The 18,132-nt window shown below is 49.8% G+C and overlaps 1 protein-coding gene across 1 annotated transcript in view; it reads right to left on the reverse strand.

The window, feature by feature from the left end:
* WDR88 (WD repeat domain 88) overlaps nt 1-18,132 on the reverse strand; it is a 267,202-nt gene that overhangs the window by 152,932 nt on the left and 96,138 nt on the right. Inside the window, exon 3 of the mRNA XM_069218620.1 lies at nt 1,723-1,811. Coding sequence (XP_069074721.1) covers nt 1,723-1,811 — 89 coding nt within the window. The remainder of the gene's footprint in view (nt 1-1,722; nt 1,812-18,132) is intronic.

The following is an 18,132-nucleotide window of genomic DNA, read 5'->3' on the forward strand; positions in this document are numbered from 1 at the left end:
GGCACATATATTATATCTAAAATGGCTGTCCACCCTGCTTAGGTTCAGGAATGACCTAAAAACCTGGAATTTCACAAATGAATTTCATAGTTCTGGCTTCTATAAACTCATTGTCACAGCACTATAAGACCTATGTACACCGCAGCACCAAGGCGCCTGATGACATTGGTGTGCTTTACCAAAAACAATTAACATTAACACAATGGATTAAACTCCAAAGAACACTGGTTTGTGAGTTATCGTTAATTCTGCAATCTATAATGTGCACCACAGACGTACAAACCATACCTCATACATCACAATGCAGTGCTTACCCCTTGATGTGACAGATGCAATTTAAAATGTCATTAAAAATCTTAAGGATGAGATTACCTATCACCTTACCACTAACACTAGGAAAGAATATGCTATCAATGCAGTATTATTTAGTGGTTTGAGTAAGTGTTAATATTTAATTGCATTGTGCTCTTATATACTGCAGATTACTGGTTTACATACTGCATAAGCATTGCATTTGGTGTACAAATAATGGTACATAGGCATTCACCTTCCTCTTCATATTTATATGCCCCGCAGACTTTACGACACAGGTTTGTACCCTCCCCCAAGACTACATAGAGACAATGGCGTCTGGAGCACTACATCTGGTCCACTACACCAAGAAACATTACTTCATGAAGGGGGAATTATATAAATAATTTAAGATTGAATAACTAAAAAAGAGTTCAAGTAAATTAAATAAATGTAAGACAAAAGTTACTTGGGTGACTTGAGAAACCATATGCTTGAGGTTATGTTATTCTCCAGGATGTAATGGCATGGGCGAGGGTTAGGCCACTTCTGTTACTAAGTGTGTCTGATGAGCCAGAAAATATGTGCTTTGTTTTCGGTGAAACCATTTCGGAATGGGTTTGAAGTGTGCATTGTGTTCAGTCTACTGGATGGGTAATACCCCATTGGTTTGAACCTGCTTGGCCTTTGAACTTTCACTTTCAGACTCTTCAAGTCCAAGCACAGCTGGGGGTCTAGTGACTTAGCAGTGAAGAGCCATTTTCTATGACCGGGTTGAAAATAATGCTGTCTGCAAGTGCTGTTGTTACCAATGTTTTAAAATAAATGGAGTATGGCTTTGGTTCTGCCCAGAGGAACAGTTTTCTCACGCCTCATGCAATTGCCTATTCGGTATATCATTCCACCTCCTGTAGAGTGTATTGCAATCAATGGAGATCTGTTTTAAATTTCAAAAGCACCCTGAATTATCACACATTGTTTTTTCACTGCAGCAAGTTTTTTTACTGTTGTAGTAGGGCTAAAAAAAAAAGTCATACCTATTGGCTTTGCCAATGCTCGCTAAACCCACATTGAAGTAAAAACTGAAGCTTTGCAGGGAAGAGACGGGGAAGGGACGACGACAAAGGTATCACCACGGTGATAAAACTGCTCGTGTATTTGACATTTTCACAAAAGGCGTCTTTGTCAAGTGCTGGTGCTAAAAATAACATTATTTGTTGTAGGTTGTGAATCATTTTATTGACTTGATACAAAAACACAATATGTGTAAACAACACACTAGCTATCGGGGGTCACACCAGTCCATGGCACAGACGTGAAGGCGTTTATCGGTTGATGAGGCAGAACACATTTCAGCTACATAAAAGCAGGATTACACCCCTTTTCTCCTATTTCTTTTAATTGTCAAATAAAATGCATTGAAAAGGTCACCTTTTGTTGTCTGCAGTCACACTGCACTCGGAGATTGGCGCGGTGTGCTCTTCCCCAAAGACGTGGACGGGAGTACCCTTCGCAACATCCTTAAAAACAAACAATGAGTAAAAGCTGCATTAAGGAGGGCTGGACAAGGACAATGGGGAGCGTAAAATGTTTTGGTAGACATAGAAAACGTGTGAAGGAGGTACCTCTTGTCCGAAAGTAAGCATCAAAGAGTTTGTATGTGTGAGAAACTTAAATTTAAAATTAAAGTGTTTTAATGAACTATTCCCAGCGCTAAAAAGTCACATCGTCTATTTATCACTAGAAATGCATATATTCCTGTCTGCACCACGACAGAGTAATCCGAATCATTTCACCTCGCCCACCCTTAAGAAATACTATGCATTACATACCGAAGCAATTGAATTCATGGGCAAATTTTCAAAAGATGTTTCGAGGCATAAGAGCTAAGAGCTACACAATGTAGTATGTGCTGTATCAATTCAATCTATCCACACACCAAGATTTATGCATGAAAGAAAATTTGTATGAGTTTCCAAGAGTGGAACTCAGCAAAAAGCACTCGCTGCGCCATGTGCTTCAGTCAGTACTATATAAAATCAGTGGTGAAGCACTCCTACCCTCACAGCGCACTCACACAGGACAACTTTCAGCCTATAGATCACTTACCCTGCACTCACAAACAACGTTAAACCTGCTTTCACACAGGCTCACCCCTCACAATGCAGTCGGAAAATATGGTAGCTATCCTGCACTCACACAGGCGCACCCCTCACACCCAGTTACATAGCTCACTAGGAAAGAACAGAGTTGGGAACGATGGTGGTGTAGCAGCACAGGTTGAGTATCTGGAAGCTAGGTTTATTAACCCATTGGTCGCCAAGAATATAACGGTTATGTCCTTGGGTGCGGCGCTGAGGTGCCAAGGATGTAACCATTATGTCCTGGGATCGGCTCTCTAGCGCTCCCCCCATGAGCCAAGGGACAGGGATGGAAGGGGAATCACTTCCCCTTCCACCTCCGACCCCCCCATCTAATGACGTCAACGTGCGATCACACGCTGACATCATCAGAGGGTGCCTGTTGCGGTGGAAGCCATTTGCTTCCAACTCATTGAGGGAGAACAGGGTGAGTTTCTCCTCTGGCCGGGGGAGGGGGAGGAATTGCAATGAAAAAGGCATTGGGGGAAATGAAAGGGTTTTCCTTTCCCTCAATGTCTCTTTCAGCATTCCTGCTGCCCTATCGCAATGTGATTGGGCAGCCGGAATGCCCACTGGACCCCAGGGATTTAGTTTTTTTGTTAATTTCACTACGGGGGAGCGGTCATTTAGGCAAGGGCCGATCCCCTTCGGGGGGCATTTTGATTATCATTGTTTCTGCCCCTTTGGGGCAGATTGACCTCTTATTTTTAGATCGATCTTCCCCCTAGGGGGGCAGAAGCCACTGGAAGCCAGGGATTGATTTTGTGTGTTTTTTTTGTGTGTGTGGGTAGCACCTTGGGCAAGGGTTGCCACCCAAAGGGGGCAAAGCACTGTTGGTCAGTTCTGCCCCCCTTGGGGGAAGATCAGCCTATTTTTGTTTTAGGCTCATCTGCCCCCAAGGAGGCAGAATCCACTTAGCACCAGGGATCTTGTGTGTGTATGTGTTTTTTGTGGGTGGGGGCCCCTTGGGCAAGGGTTGCCCCCCCAAAGAAGGCAATATATTTTATGCCATTTCTGCAACCCTTGGGGGCAGATCGGCCTATTTTCTTTAAGGCCATCTGCCCCCAAGGGTGGCAGAAGGCACTTGAGCCAGGGATTGTTTTTGTGTGTATTTTTTTGTGTGGGGGACAGCCCCTTGGGCAAGTGTCAACCCCCAAAGGGGGCAAAGCACTGTTGGACATTTCTGCCCCCCTTAGGGGAAGATCGGACTATTGTTTTTAGACCCATCTGCCCCCAAGGGGGGGGGGGCAGAAACCACTTTGCACCAGGAATCTTGTGTGACTATGTTTTGTGTGGGGGGGTGGCCCCTTGGGCGAGGGTCACCCTCCCAAAGGGGGCACAGCACTGTAGGCCATTTCTGCCCTCTTGGGGGCAGATCAGCATATTTATTTTTAGGCCCATCTGCCCCCAAAACGGGCAGAAGCCACTAAGGCACCAGGAGAAATTTCTAAATGTTGGTGGCAGGGTATTTGTCGACTAGCAAAGTATTTTCATTTGTGATTATAATGTTTTATTTCTTCTTTTTATTCTAGTTCAAAGCTTTTGCTTCCTTTGCTGTGACTCCTTGTGGTTTTGGCAGTTTGCAAAGTTGCATGTTTTAGGTAAGAAAAAACTATTTACTCCAAATGACTATTGTTGTCATGCATGAATGACATTTTGTAAGTGGTACTAAATGCAGGATTGTGTGTGAAATAGTCCTTAGATTAGTGCACAATGATATTTGTGTTGTCTTATGTGTAATTTTCATTTCTTTTTTTCTTTTTAGTGAGATATCATTGGTGATTGCTTTGGCTGTGCAGAGTAGTTGCTGGTGAGTCTAGCTTTTTCAGGCAAGTGAGTGGTATGGTTTTTGAGTTTCTAACTCTTAGTGATAAAGCCACACTTTGTTTATTACTTATGTTACACAGTGCTGGTTGTTGCTGGTGCATTTGTCCAGTTATTTTTCGTAAGAAGGATCATGGCAAGCCATAGGATGACCGCTCAGCAGGTTGCTGGTATGCTTTTTCAGTCGTCTTCTGACCATGATTATGAGACTGACTCTGCATCTGAGGCGGAGGAGGAAGTGCAAGATTCTGGAAGTGAATTTTCTGTCAGAGAGGAATCTTCTGATGATGAAGCTACTCTCAGTGCTGATGAAGTGCCTGTTTTAGAGGAGGACACTGATGTGCCAATAGTGCATCAGCCAGCAGCTGAAAGGCTTCTCTTTGGAAGACCTGACCTCTGGGTTGCCACAAACATGGAGCAGCCGGAGTTGCCTTCCTTTACTGGTCTCCCGGGGAGTAGAGTGAATACAGAAAACTTTTTGGCTGTCAATTTCTTTCAGTTGTTTCTGGACGATGTATTTTTTTAAGAGAATGATGAGCGGACTAATTTGTATGCAGAGCAGTATTTGAGGGACAACGCTGCCAGACGTAGGCCACACTTTAGAGCTAGCCGGTAGATTTCCACAAATCTGGAAGAGATGAAAAAGTTCTTGGGTTTAGCTTTTTTGATGGGGCTGATAAGGAAGCAATCACTGTCTTCATATTTGTCTACTAGTCCCTTGATGGCAACTGCTATATTTCCTGCAACCATGAGTCGTAACCGGTATGAGCTTCTTCTTCGGATGCTGCATTTTGTTGATAATACTTTAGCCTTGTCACAAGATCACCCTGATTCTGACCGTCTTTTGAAGATTAGACCTGTCCTTGATCATTTTGTAGATCGGTTTTCAGAAGTCTATGTCTCAGGCAAAGCAATAGCTGTGGACAAGTCTTTGGTCCTGTTCAAGGGTTGTTTGGTTTTTAGGCCGTGCAATCATAGCAAGAGGGCACGGTATGGAATTACATTGTATATGCTGTCTGAAAGTAGTAAAGGATATGTTTACAATTGCCGGGTCTACACTGGTAGGAATTCCAGTATTGACCCCGCTGGTTGTCCACCCACTTTTGGAGTTAGCAAGAAAATTGTGTTGGAACTTGGTAGATGACTGTTTAACAAAGGTCACCATTTGTACGTAGATAACTTCTACACTGGAGTGTAGTTGTTCAAGCAATTGTTCAGAGTGGACACTGTTGCTTGTGGCACAATCCGTTCTAATCAGAAAGGTTATCCAAGGGAGCATGTCTGTAAATAACTTGATGGGGGATAGTGCAGTGTCTTGCAGAATGAAGAGCTGCTAGCTCTGAAATTTGCAGACAGGAGGGATGTCTACATGCTAAGTACCATCCATGATGAGAGTACTTCCCCTGTGACTCTTTGGAGTCAGGTTGCCGAAGTGAGCAAACCTGTGTGCATTTTGGACTACAATATGCACATGGGTGGTATTGATAGAGTAGATCAGAGGTTGCAACCTTACACTGCTGCTCGTAAGGCTTACGTTTGGTATAAGAAATTAGCAGTTCACCTGTTCCGTTTGGCAAATTTGAATGCTTTTGTTGTGTTCAAGAATAGTTCTCCAGAGTCAAGGATGAAATTGGTGAAATTTCAGGAGGCTGTCTTAGCGAGCCTTGTTGTGCTGGAACAGGCAAGAGTTCCTAGGGAAGCAGTGGTGGAGGATGTAGCTAGACTGAAAGATCGCCACTTTGCTGCGCACATTCCTCCCACGGCCAAAAAAGACTTTCCTGCTAAGAGATGTGTAGTCTGTGCTCAAAGAAGTATCCAGAACGAGGCTTGTATGTACTGCCCCGATTGTCCTTCAAAGTCTGGGCTGTGGATGGGTGACTGTTTAAGGAGTTACCAGACTCAAAACAATTACTGGGAACTACCAAGAGCGTAAACTGCCTGCTTTATATTTCCATATGTTCAGTTTCATGGTTGGCATTACTGTCATGTATTTAGTTAGAACTTTTGTGTTTGTAGTTTTGTACTTATTTCTAATTAGTGGTTTCTTTGCTGTTTAAAAAAAAAAGTGACGGCGGTGTGCATGGAGTGGCGCTTGGCTGGCGGTGTGGGTGGAGTGCCGCTTGGCTGGCGGTGTGCTTTGAGTGGCGCTTGGCTGGCGGTGTGCGTGGAGTGGCGCTTGGCTGGTGGTGTGCGTGGAGTGGCGCTTGGTCCACACCAGTCCACACACTCCCATCAGCTGGTGTGACTGCTGTGTCAGGCATGTGGACGTATGAAAGTGATGGGTTCGTGAATAGCACTGTCTGTTGATGTGAGTGTTGTAATGTCCTGGGCCCGTGGCTGGCGGCATGAATGGTCTTGTGTATGTCATGTTTGAAAGGGGTGTGAATGGACTGTAAATCGGTTGGTGCCTTGTCCCGGCTGTACAGCACACGAGCTGTGAGTCATTGGTTCAGTTTTTTGGCCCTTCAGTTATTAACAGTGCATTTCATTTTTGTGAAATCTCTTTTTTATAAAATTTGATCTACTGAACCATCACTCACCCTCCTGCTAAATCCAACCAGTATGTGTGGTAAAAATGAAAAAACCTGCCCTGCTGTAATCAGGCGTCGAAGCACACCCGTGACACGCTAGGTGTCTCTGGTGGGACCCCGATGATGAAGCATGCCACTAACGTGGTTGGTGGGTGAGGTGTCTTTTTAACATAACCTAAGTGCATTTCTTTTCACAATTTTAGTGTTTGGAATATCACAGAAGGACGTCGACACATCAAAATGATCTATTACAAAACTACCTGTTTTTGCAGGGGGGGTGCACCTGCGTTATTGGTCCCGGGTGTGGTGGTCATCTAAGGAAACCTACCAAAACCAGACATTTTTTTAAACTAGACACCCGGTGGAGTGCACGGAGGTGTGGCTTGCATGGATCCCCCAAAATATTCTTACCCATACTCTCTGCAAACCTCAAAATTTGCTTAAAAAATCATATTTTCCTCACTTTTCTTTGTAGCATCACCGCGCTGGCACAAATTTCCTACCACCCAGCGTTCCCCTCAGTCTCCCAAGTAAAATGATACCTCACTTGTGTGGGCTCTCAAAGCAGAGTCAGCCTAAAAATGTATTAAAAAGAAATTGTGCTTATAAACTCGCTGTGCTATCCCCTCAATCTCTCCACGTCTTTGGCCTTTTCCTGTTGCAGGCACCTGGGCCACCCACAAAAGTGAGGTATCATTTTTTTCGGCAGACCGAAGGGAGCATTGGGAGGTAGGCAATTTGTACCAGCATGGTGATCCGACAAAGAAAATGTGGATTTTTTTTTTTTTTTTTAAGCTATAGTTGAGGTTTGCATAGGAGTCTGGGTAAGAAAATGTTGGGGGATCCAGGCAAGCAGCACCTCCCTGGAATCCTCCAGGTGTATGGTTTTAAAAAAATTTCTGGGTTTAGTAGGTTTCCCTAGGTGACCGCCGCACCTGGAACCAAAAAGCAGGTGTCACCCCCTTCAAATACAGGTAGTTTTGTAATAGATCATTTTGATGTGTCCACGTTGTGTTTTGGGGCATTTCCGAACACGGACACTGGGTCTACCCACACAAGTGAGGTACCATTTTTATCGGGACACCTGGGGCGAACGCTGGGTAGAAGGAAGGCAGATTCCAGAACTTTTCATCACCAAAATGTGAGGAGCAAGTGTTTTTTTGGCCATATTTTGAGGTTTGCAAAGGATTCTGGGTAATAGAACCTGGGGAGAGCCCCACAAGTCACCCCATTCTGGATTCCCCTAGGTGTCTACTTTCCATAAATGTATAGGTTTCCTAGGTTTTCCTAGGTGCCGGCTGAGCTAGAAGCAAAAAATCCACAGCTAGGCACTTTGCAAAAAACAGATCAGTTTTCTTTGGGAAAATGTGTCCATGTTGTGTTTTGGAGCATTTCCTGTCCTGGGCACTAGGCCTACCAACACAAGTGAGGTACCATTTTTATTCAGAGACTTGGGGGAATGCTGAGTGGAAGGAAATTTGTGGCTCCTCTTACATTCCATGACTTTCTATCACTGAAATGTGAGGTAAAAGTGTTTTTTTGCCAAATTTTGAGGTTTGCAAAGGATTCTGAGTAACAGAACCTGGTGAGAGCGCCACAAGTCACCCCATCCTGGATTCCCCTAGGTTTCTAGTTTTGAAAAATGCACAGGTTTGGTAGGTTTCCCTAGGTGCCGGCTGAGCTAGAGGCCAAAATCCACAGCTAGGTACTTTCCAAAAAAACACGTCAGATTTCAATGTAAAAATGTGATGTGTCCATGTTGCGTTTCCTACCGCGGGCATTAGGCCTACCCACGCAAGTGAGGTACCATTTTTATCAGGAGACTTGGGGGAATACAGAATAGAAGAACAAGTGTTATTGCCCCTTGTATTTCTCTACATTCTTACCTTACAAATGTAAGACAGTGTGTAAAAAAAGATGACTATTTGAGAAATTACCTGTAATTCACATGCTAGTATGGGGACCCTGGAATTCACAGATGTGTAAATAACCACTGCTTCTCAACAGATTATCCTGTGCCCATTTTGGAAATACAAAGGTTTCCTTAATACCTATTTTTCACTCTTTATATTTCACCAAATGAATTGCTGTATACCCGGGTATACAGTGAAACCCCACAGCAAGGTGCAGGTCCTTTATTGGCTCTGAGTACCTAGGGTTCTTGATTAACCTACAAGCCCTATATATCCCCGCAACCAGAGGAGTCCAGCAGACGTAACAGTATATTGCTTTTGAAAATCTGACATTGCAGGAAAAAGTTACAGAGTAAAACATGGAGAGAAATGGCTGTTTTTTTACCTCAATTTTAATATTTATTTTTATTTCAGATGTTATTTACAGTAGGAAAACCTTGTAGCATCTACACAAATGACCTCTTGCTGGATTCAGAGTTTTGTCTACTTTTCAGAAATGTTTAGCTGTCTGGGATCCAGCATGGCTTTCACACCCATTTCTGTCACTAACTGGAAGGAGGCTAAAGCACAAAAAGTAGTAAAAATGGGGTATGTCCTAGTAAAATGCCAAAATTGTGTTAATAAATGTGGTTTTCTGATTCAAGTCTGCCTGTTCCTGAAAACTGGGAAAATTGTGATTGTAGCACAGCAAACCTTTTGTTGATGCCATTTTCAGGGAAAAAACCACATTCTTTCTTCTGCAGCACTTTTTTCAATTTTTTTGCCAAAAAAACACAATTTTCGCTGTATTTTGGCTAATGTCTTGGTCTCCTCCATGGGAACCCACAAACTCTGGGTACCTCTAGAATCCCTAGGGTGTTGGGAAAAAAATAAGCACATTTGGTATGGGTAGTTTATGTGGACAAAAGGTTATGAGGGCTTTAGCGCGAACTGCCCTAAATACCAAAAAAAGGCCTGGCCCCTGAAGGTGAAAAGGCCACACAAGGCTCTTCATTGAGATAGCCCGAAATATCTATCAAATCAACTGACAAGATCAAGAAGAAACCACACACACACATGATTTAAAAAGGAAAGCTCTTATGCATGCTCACTCACAGGAAACACACTGAGAATATGGAACTCCATCTCCCTGCAAATTCGTACAAATACATCAACAGCTGATTTCAGAAAGAGTATAAAGGTCTTATCACTAGAAAATACATTAGAATACATGCGGAAATAGCAAAATAACGAACACAAGTCACTGAACCCGCAAGATACTCAAAACATAATATCAAGCCAGAAGCTACACAACAAGGAGAAATAAAAACATCACCTATGTACCATGAAGTTCACAACCCAACAAACAACTACTAGGAACTCCCAGGCAACCTGCTACCCAAAGATAGCATAGAGGTAACACATAGACTGATCCATTTACATGCATAGCAAACCATACATTACTCAAAATCTGTCATATCACAAAACCCACACAACAATCAAGTGTGACACAGGAAAAGGTGACACAGTACAGCAGACTTGACAGACATTTATAAAATGCTTGAGAAATACCTTTAACTGAATATTTGTAAACCCTTTTTCGCAAATGATCACTCCTTTGTAATGTACAGCTCTCTGTTACCCTAGAGACATTTACAGGCTATATAAAGCTTTCCATAAATAAACAAATAAATATGATTGTGTAGGGGTTTGAAGCTTGCTGCTGCGATGCCTTGCACTCTGCTTTGCAAAGCTATGATCCAGTAGTAATGGCAGAGGAGCTACTGGTACTCTCATTACTCAATTAGCACTACCCTGAAGTTGCAAATGAGCTGCTGGGAGAGGTAAACTAATCTCCTGACGTCAGACTCCTCTGGATGCAGAGTAACAAAGAGTCAGTAGGCAAAATACTGTTAATCAGACTACCTCAGATCCTAAAGATCAGCAGCTATCTACTAGGCAGAGCCAAACATTGGGAATAAAGCCATTGGCAGAAGAGGGCTGAGCCAATTGTATGTATGCTGGTCTGATGGGGTGAACCGATATGTGAATGACAATATGATGACTGAATGAAGCGGACTTACCCAAAGCCCTTTTCTCTAAGCGAGATTATGTATAAATTTTTAGAAAACAAGAGGCAGGCAAGACAGCTAAAAGAGTATTTTAGTCAGACCTAAAACACACAGAAACAGATAGACCACAGGGTGCAGGAGAGCACAGAGGCCTTGGCTCACGCACATAAGACATATAGCACTGGTCAAGAGCATCACAGTCTTCCCTGAAATACATGAAGTAAGTGTGGTAATGCAGGGCCACTGGAAGCTTCACTCAGACATAAAACAAGTTTGGCACTTCAGGGCCGGTGCAAGCCTCCTCCAAAGATGTGGAACAAATGTGGCAGCTCAGGGCCAGTGGAAGCTTGCTTCAAAGACATGAAACAAGTGTGGTACTGCAGGGCCAGTCAGTGCAAGCTTCCTTCGAAGACATGGGACAAATGTGGTAGTGTATGGCCAGTGCATGCCTCCTTCAATGACATAAAACAAGTTTGGCAGAGCCATCATGGCGGCTGCATTCTGAAGGAGGTCCCGCTCCTCCGATCCTGCCTGACAGAGGACCATCCTTACCAGCCCACACGAGTAGGGGAGCGTCCCAACGATGGGGGGAGCCCACTGAGGCCATCAGCAGAGCAAGAGAGGACCGCCGGGGAGCTGTGGATGAGGCGTATCCTGAGCTGGCCCTCTGGGGCCTAGGTCCAACAGACCGGAGCGGCCGTGGCCCCAGAAGAGGGTTGGGCTCGGCGCGTGATGGATGCTTCACTGATGCAGCGTGGGACGGCGCTGCTGCCAGGTAGGAGGTGACTGCGTCCCTGGCATTGTCAGGTCGGGCGGAGGAGAGGGCAGCCAGGGCCCGGGAGAAAGCGCAGAGCAGAGATGGGCCTCCCACTTGGCAGGCGGCTGAGGAGGTAGCAGTGCGGCCCCAGCAGTTGCCGCGAGATGCCCCCAGCCACTGCGGCTGGTTCGCGGGAACGCACAGCGCGGCCACCCTGGTGATCGGGGCAACCTAGGACAGAAGCTGCGCTGAGGCCCTGGACTGCGGCAAAGTGAGACCTGCTTTGGGCCACGAGGTGGCATTGCCCAAGGGGGGAGACAGAGTGGGGATCAGGGGTCACCGAGTGTGGAGCAGGACTCGGCCTTGCACTCGAGGCCCGGGACCCCGGAGTGCGGGCTTGTGGGCTTCCTGGTCACCCCCTTCCCCCCTGAATAAAGACTACGAACAGAGTTGCGCTAAAGACTCAGTGTGCTGGGGCAGCCAGATTGATTGAAGCAACATGGCGGCGGCTGCAGGGACAATGTAGGGCCGTGGCCTGGCTGGCTCTGGTTGTGACGGAAGCCTCCTGCCCTTGGGAGCAGTTGTTTGGCCGGCCTGCTGCTCATCTCCCTGGGGTCTGCAAATGCTACCTTGGTCACCTGCACATAAGAATTGAAGCCACACTTGCGGCTGGCCAGGACTAATCTTCGAAGGGACACAACGTGGCCAGACACATCCTTGGAGGCCTGACAGATACGCCTTTGGCGCACTTCATGCAGGTCCGCAGACTATTATCCTGCCAAAGCCAGGTGAGTGTTAGTTGGTAAGCTCAGTGAAAACTGCTGGGGGACTCCCGCCCTGGGGGTGTCACGCTGCGGCCTTGGTGTGTGGAGACCGATAAACTGAGTGGCGATGCAGTTATCCTCCCTGGGGGTAATTGCCTCCGCTCCTTGACCTCATTCTCCTCCCGGGGGAGTAGCAGGGGGTTTGAGCGTACCCGGGGATATGGGGCGCGACAAGCCCCCCCCATCCAAAGGCAGCGCAGACAAAAATAGACCAATAACCTGCGCCCAAGGAGATGGGCACAGGCTCGGCGCCGGGCATGGTGTAAGAGGCAGAGTGACCCCCCACCCGCCGGATATGGCGACGCTTCTAAAGGCAATCCAGGAATCAAGGGAGGCGGTAGAGTCCAAGGTGGATGGTGTCTGTGTGGACCTCTCCCTGGTGCGTCAGGACCTAAGGCGAGAATCTGACAGAGTGACAGAGACAAAGACTAGAATTTCCACAGCAGAGGATGCGGTGACCACCCTCCAGACAAGAGTCTCTCAGCTTACCTCAACGGTGGCCAGCCTGGAGGAGAGGGCCGAAGATGCTGAGAACCGTTCTCGAGGAAACAATCTTCGCCTGGTGGGTTTGCCGGAGGAGATTACAGGAGGCAAAATGGAGGAGGTCCTGGAGGCCTGGTTCCTCTCCTAGGTCTCTGAGGACAGGCTATTAAGTTGCTTTGTGGTGGAACGAGCACACCGAGTGCTAGCAAAAATGCCCATGCCTGGGGCTCCTCCCCAGCCTTTGGTGGTCCGGCTCCTCAACTACAGAGACGATACTCTAATACAAAAATTCTGATCTTGCCGGACTACACTCGAGCTGTTCAACATTGACGATCATATGAGGAAGTTAAGCAGAAACTACGTGCGCTGAACATGTGATACGTGCTCCTTTTCCCAGATAAGTTGAAGGTTGTCTACGGAGCTTCTACCCTATTCTTTTAAACACCGCAGCAGGCATGCAAATAGGCAACAGAGCAGTTGGAATTGCGCCTCTTGAGTGGATCAGCAGTGGGCCTCGTGGACAGTTCTGATGCTTGACTGCTGAGGCCTGCCAGAGAGGCCCGTGAGTGCTGTTGGAGGTCTAAGAGGAGGCGTCCTCCGCATGGAGGCGGAGGGTGGGCCTCGGTGAGCCCGGCTCCACTAGTGGATCGGTCACAGACGGAGACCCAGGACTCCTCTCTGTCTGACACACTGGTCATCTTCAACTCTCATGGGGGTCCTCCTTGACTGATGCCCTGGAGTGCCCTTGACCCAAGAAGCTGATGCTATCAGTTGTATGTGGTCCCCTGACCACGCTGCTGTTTGCGTGTTCGAGGCCCTCCTCCACCCGCAGGCATCCTCCTGCGCCTCATCCCTGGGGTCTAGTGGGCTCTGACTAGCTTCACTTGACCCGTGTGCCGCTTTCCGCCGTCCCGTAAGTGTTTTTCGTTTTTTTCGCTTTTTCCAGCGCCTCGCCGCCGGCGCTTCTGCCCCCTTTGTGCCCCCCTGATTGCTGTCTCCCCGATCGTATATTGTGCCATTATTGTTTTTCTGATTGTGTGCTTTTCTTATTGTAACTGCTTGTATTTTGCTCGTTTTCAGTGTTTTGCCCCTTGTGCGCTCCCCGTTCCCTGCCGCTGCCTCCCTGCGGCCCCGCCCCCCTCGCGCCCCCATTTGCCGCTCCCTCCCGCCTCCCAGCTGCTCCTCCCTCCCCCCTCCCTTCTTAATGGCTGGCGCTGCGCGTCGCGAGTGAGCGACCTCTGACCTGTTTCAGGTCCTGAGCTCGCCCCCCACGACCGCAGCACCAACCTGCTGCCTCCTGCCTCTGTCCCCTGACCACGCTGCTGTTTGCGTGTTCGAGGCCCTCCTCCACCCGCAGGCATCCTCCTGCGCCTCATCCCTGTGGTCTAGTGGGCTCTGACTAGCTTCACTTGACCCGTGTGCCGCTTTCCGCCGTCCCGTAAGTGTTTTTCGTTTTTTTCGCTTTTTCCAGCGCCTCGCCGCCGGCGCTTCTGCCCCCTTTGTGCCCCCCTGATTGCTGTCTCCCCGATCGTATATTGTGCCATTATTGTTTTTCTGATTGTGTGCTTTTCTTATTGTAACTGCTTGTATTTTGCTTGTTTTCAGTGTTTTGCCCCTTGTGCGCTCCCCGTTCCCTGCCGCTGCCTCCCTGCGGCCCCCCTCGCGCCCCCATTTGCCGCTCCCTCCCGCCTCCCAGCTGCTTCTCCCTCCCCCCTCCCTTCTTAATGGCTGGCGCTGCGCGTCGCGAGTGAGCGACCTCTGACCTGTTTCAGGTCCTGAGCTCGCCCCCCACGACCGCAGCACCAACCTGCTGCCTCCTGCCTCTGTCCCCTGACCACGCTGCTGTTTGCGTGTTCGAGGCCCTCCTCCACCCGCAGGCATCCTCCTGCGCCTCATCCCTGGGGTCTAGTGGGCTCTGACTAGCTTCACTTGACCCGTGTGCCGCTTTCCGCCGTCCCGTAAGTGTTTTTCGTTTTTTTCGCTTTTTCCAGCGCCTCGCCGCCGGCGCTTCTGCCCCCTTTGTGCCCCCCTGATTGCTGTCTCCCCGATCGTATATTGTGCCATTATTGTTTTTCTGATTGTGTGCTTTTCTTATTGTAACTGCTTGTATTTTGCTCGTTTTCAGTGTTTTGCCCCTTGTGCGCTCCCCGTTCCCTGCCGCTGCCTCCCTGCGGCCCCGCCCCCCTCGCGCCCCCATTTGCCGCTCCCTCCCGCCTCCCAGCTGCTCCTCCCTCCCCCCTCCCTTCTTAATGGCTGGCGCTGCGCGTCGCGAGTGAGCGACCTCTGACCTGTTTCAGGTCCTGAGCTCGCCCCCCACGACCGCAGCACCAACCTGCTGCCTCCTGCCTCTGTCCCCTGACCACGCTGCTGTTTGCGTGTTCGAGGCCCTCCTCCACCCGCAGGCATCCTCCTGCGCCTCATCCCTGGGGTCTAGTGGGCTCTGACTAGCTTCACTTGACCCGTGTGCCGCTTTCCGCCGTCCCGTAAGTGTTTTTCGTTTTTTTCGCTTTTTCCAGCGCCTCGCCGCCGGCGCTTCTGCCCCCTTTGTGCCCCCCTGATTGCTGTCTCCCCGATCGTATATTGTGCCATTATTGTTTTTCTGATTGTGTGCTTTTCTTATTGTAACTGCTTGTATTTTGCTCGTTTTCAGTGTTTTGCCCCTTGTGCGCTCCCCGTTCCCTGCCGCTGCCTCCCTGCGGCCCCGCCCCCCTCGCGCCCCCATTTGTCGCTCCCTCCCGCCTCCCAGCTGCTCCTCCCTCCCCCCTCCCTTCTTAATGGCTGGCGCTGCGCGTCGCGAGTGAGCGACCTCTGACCTGTTTCAGGTCCTGAGCTCGCCCCCCACGACCGCAGCACCAACCTGCTGCCTCCTGCCTCTGTCCCCTGACCACGCTGCTGTTTGCGTGTTCGAGGCCCTCCTCCACCTGCAGGCATCCTCCTGCGCCTCATCCCTGGGGTCTAGTGGGCTCTGACTAGCTTCACTTGACCCGTGTGCCGCTTTCCGCCGTCCCGTAAGTTTTTTTCGCTTTTTCCAGCGCCTCGCCGCCGGCGCTTCTGCCCCCTTTGTGCCCCCCTGATTGCTGTCTCCCCGATCGTATATTGTGCCATTATTGTTTTTCTGATTGTGTGCTTTTCTTATTGTAACTGCTTGTATTTTGCTCGTTTTCAGTGTTTTGCCCCTTGTGCGCTCCCCGTTCCCTGCCGCTGCCTCCCTGCGGCCCCGCCCCCCTCGCGCCCCCATTTGCCGCTCCCTCCCGCCTCCCAGCTGCTCCTCCCTCCCCCCTCCCTTCTTAATGGCTGGCGCTGCGCGTCGCGAGTGAGCGACCTCTGACCTGTTTCAGGTCCTGAGCTCGCCCCCCACGACCGCAGCACCAACCTGCTGCCTCCTGCCTCTGTCCCCTGACCACGCAGCTGTTTGCGTGTTCGAGGCCCTCCTCCACCCGCAGGCATCCTCCTGCGCCTCACCCCTGGGGTCTAGTGGGCTCTGACTAGCTTCACTTGACCCGTGTGCCGCTTTCCGCCGTCCCGTAAGTGTTTTTCGTTTTTTTCGCTTTTTCCAGCGCCTCGCCGCCGGCGCTTCTGCCCCCTTTGTGCCCCCCTGATTGCTGTCTCCCCGATCGTATATTGTGCCATTATTGTTTTTCTGATTGTGTGCTTTTCTTATTGTAACTGCTTGTATTTTGCTTGTTTTCAGTGTTTTGCCCCTTGTGCGCTCCCCGTTCCCTGCCGCTGCCTCCCTGCGGCCCGCCCCCCTCGCGCCCCCATTTGCCGCTCCCTCCCGCCTCCCAGCTGCTCCTCCCTCCCCCCTCCCTTCTTAATGGCTGGCGCTGCGCGTCGCGAGTGAGCGACCTCTGACCTGTTTCAGGTCCTGAGCTCGCCCCCCACGACCGCAGCACCAACCTGCTGCCTCCTGCCTCTGTCCCCTGACCACGCTGCTGTTTGCGTGTTCGAGGCCCTCCTCCACCCGCAGGCATCCTCCTGCGCCTCATCCCTGGGGTCTAGTGGGCTCTGACTAGCTTCACTTGACCCGTGTGCCGCTTTCCGCCGTCCCGTAAGTGTTTTTCGTTTTTTTCGCTTTTTCCAGCGCCTCGCCGCCGGCGCTTCTGCCCCCTTTGTGCCCCCCTGATTGCTGTCTCCCCGATCGTATATTGTGCCATTATTGTTTTTCTGATTGTGTGCTTTTCTTATTGTAACTGCTTGTATTTTGCTCGTTTTCAGTGTTTTGCCCCTTGTGCGCTCCCCGTTCCCTGCCGCTGCCTCCCTGCGGCCCCGCCCCCCTCGCGCCCCCATTTGTCGCTCCCTCCCGCCTCCCAGCTGCTCCTCCCTCCCCCCTCCCTTCTTAATGGCTGGCGCTGCGCGTCGCGAGTGAGAGACCTCTGACCTGTTTCAGGTCCTGAGCTCGCCCCCCACGACCGCAGCACCAACCTGCTGCCTCCTGCCTCTGTCCCCTGACCACGCTGCTGTTTGCGTGTTCGAGGCCCTCCTCCACCTGCAGGCATCCTCCTGCGCCTCATCCCTGGGGTCTAGTGGGCTCTGACTAGCTTCACTTGACCCGTGTGCCGCTTTCCGCCGTCCCGTAAGTGTTTTTCGTTTTTTTCGCTTTTTCCAGCGCCTCGCCGCCGGCGCTTCTGCCCCCTTTGTGCCCCCCTGATTGCTGTCTCCCCGATCGTATATTGTGCCATTATTGTTTTTCTGATTGTGTGCTTTTCTTATTGTAACTGCTTGTATTTTGCTAGTTTTCAGTGTTTTGCCCCTTGTGCGCTCCCCGTTCCCTGCCGCTGCCTCCCTGCGGCCCCGCCCCCCTCGCGCCCCCATTTGCCGCTCCCTCCCGCCTCCCAGCTGCTCCTCCCTCCCCCCTCCCTTCTTAATGGCTGGCGCTGCGCGTCGCGAGTGAGCGACCTCTGACCTGTTTCAGGTCCTGAGCTCGCCCCCCACGACCGCAGCACCAACCTGCTGCCTCCTGCCTCTGTCCCCTGACCACGCTGCTGTTTGCGTGTTCGAGGCCCTCCTCCACCCGCAGGCATCCTCCTGCGCCTCATCCCTGGGGTCTAGTGGGCTCTGACTAGCTTCACTTGACCCGTGTGCCGCTTTCCGCCGTCCCGTAAGTGTTTTTCGTTTTTTTCGCTTTTTCCAGCGCCTCGCCGCCGGCGCTTCTGCCCCCTTTGTGCCCCCCTGATTGCTGTCTCCCCGATCGTATATTGTGCCATTATTGTTTTTCTGATTGTGTGCTTTTCTTATTGTAACTGCTTGTATTTTGCTCGTTTTCAGTGTTTTGCCCCTTGTGCGCTCCCCGTTCCCTGCCGCTGCCTCCCTGCGGCCC

This window comes from Pleurodeles waltl, chromosome 12, assembly GCF_031143425.1.
Source record: "Pleurodeles waltl isolate 20211129_DDA chromosome 12, aPleWal1.hap1.20221129, whole genome shotgun sequence".
Taxonomy (NCBI): Eukaryota; Metazoa; Chordata; class Amphibia; order Caudata; family Salamandridae; genus Pleurodeles; species Pleurodeles waltl.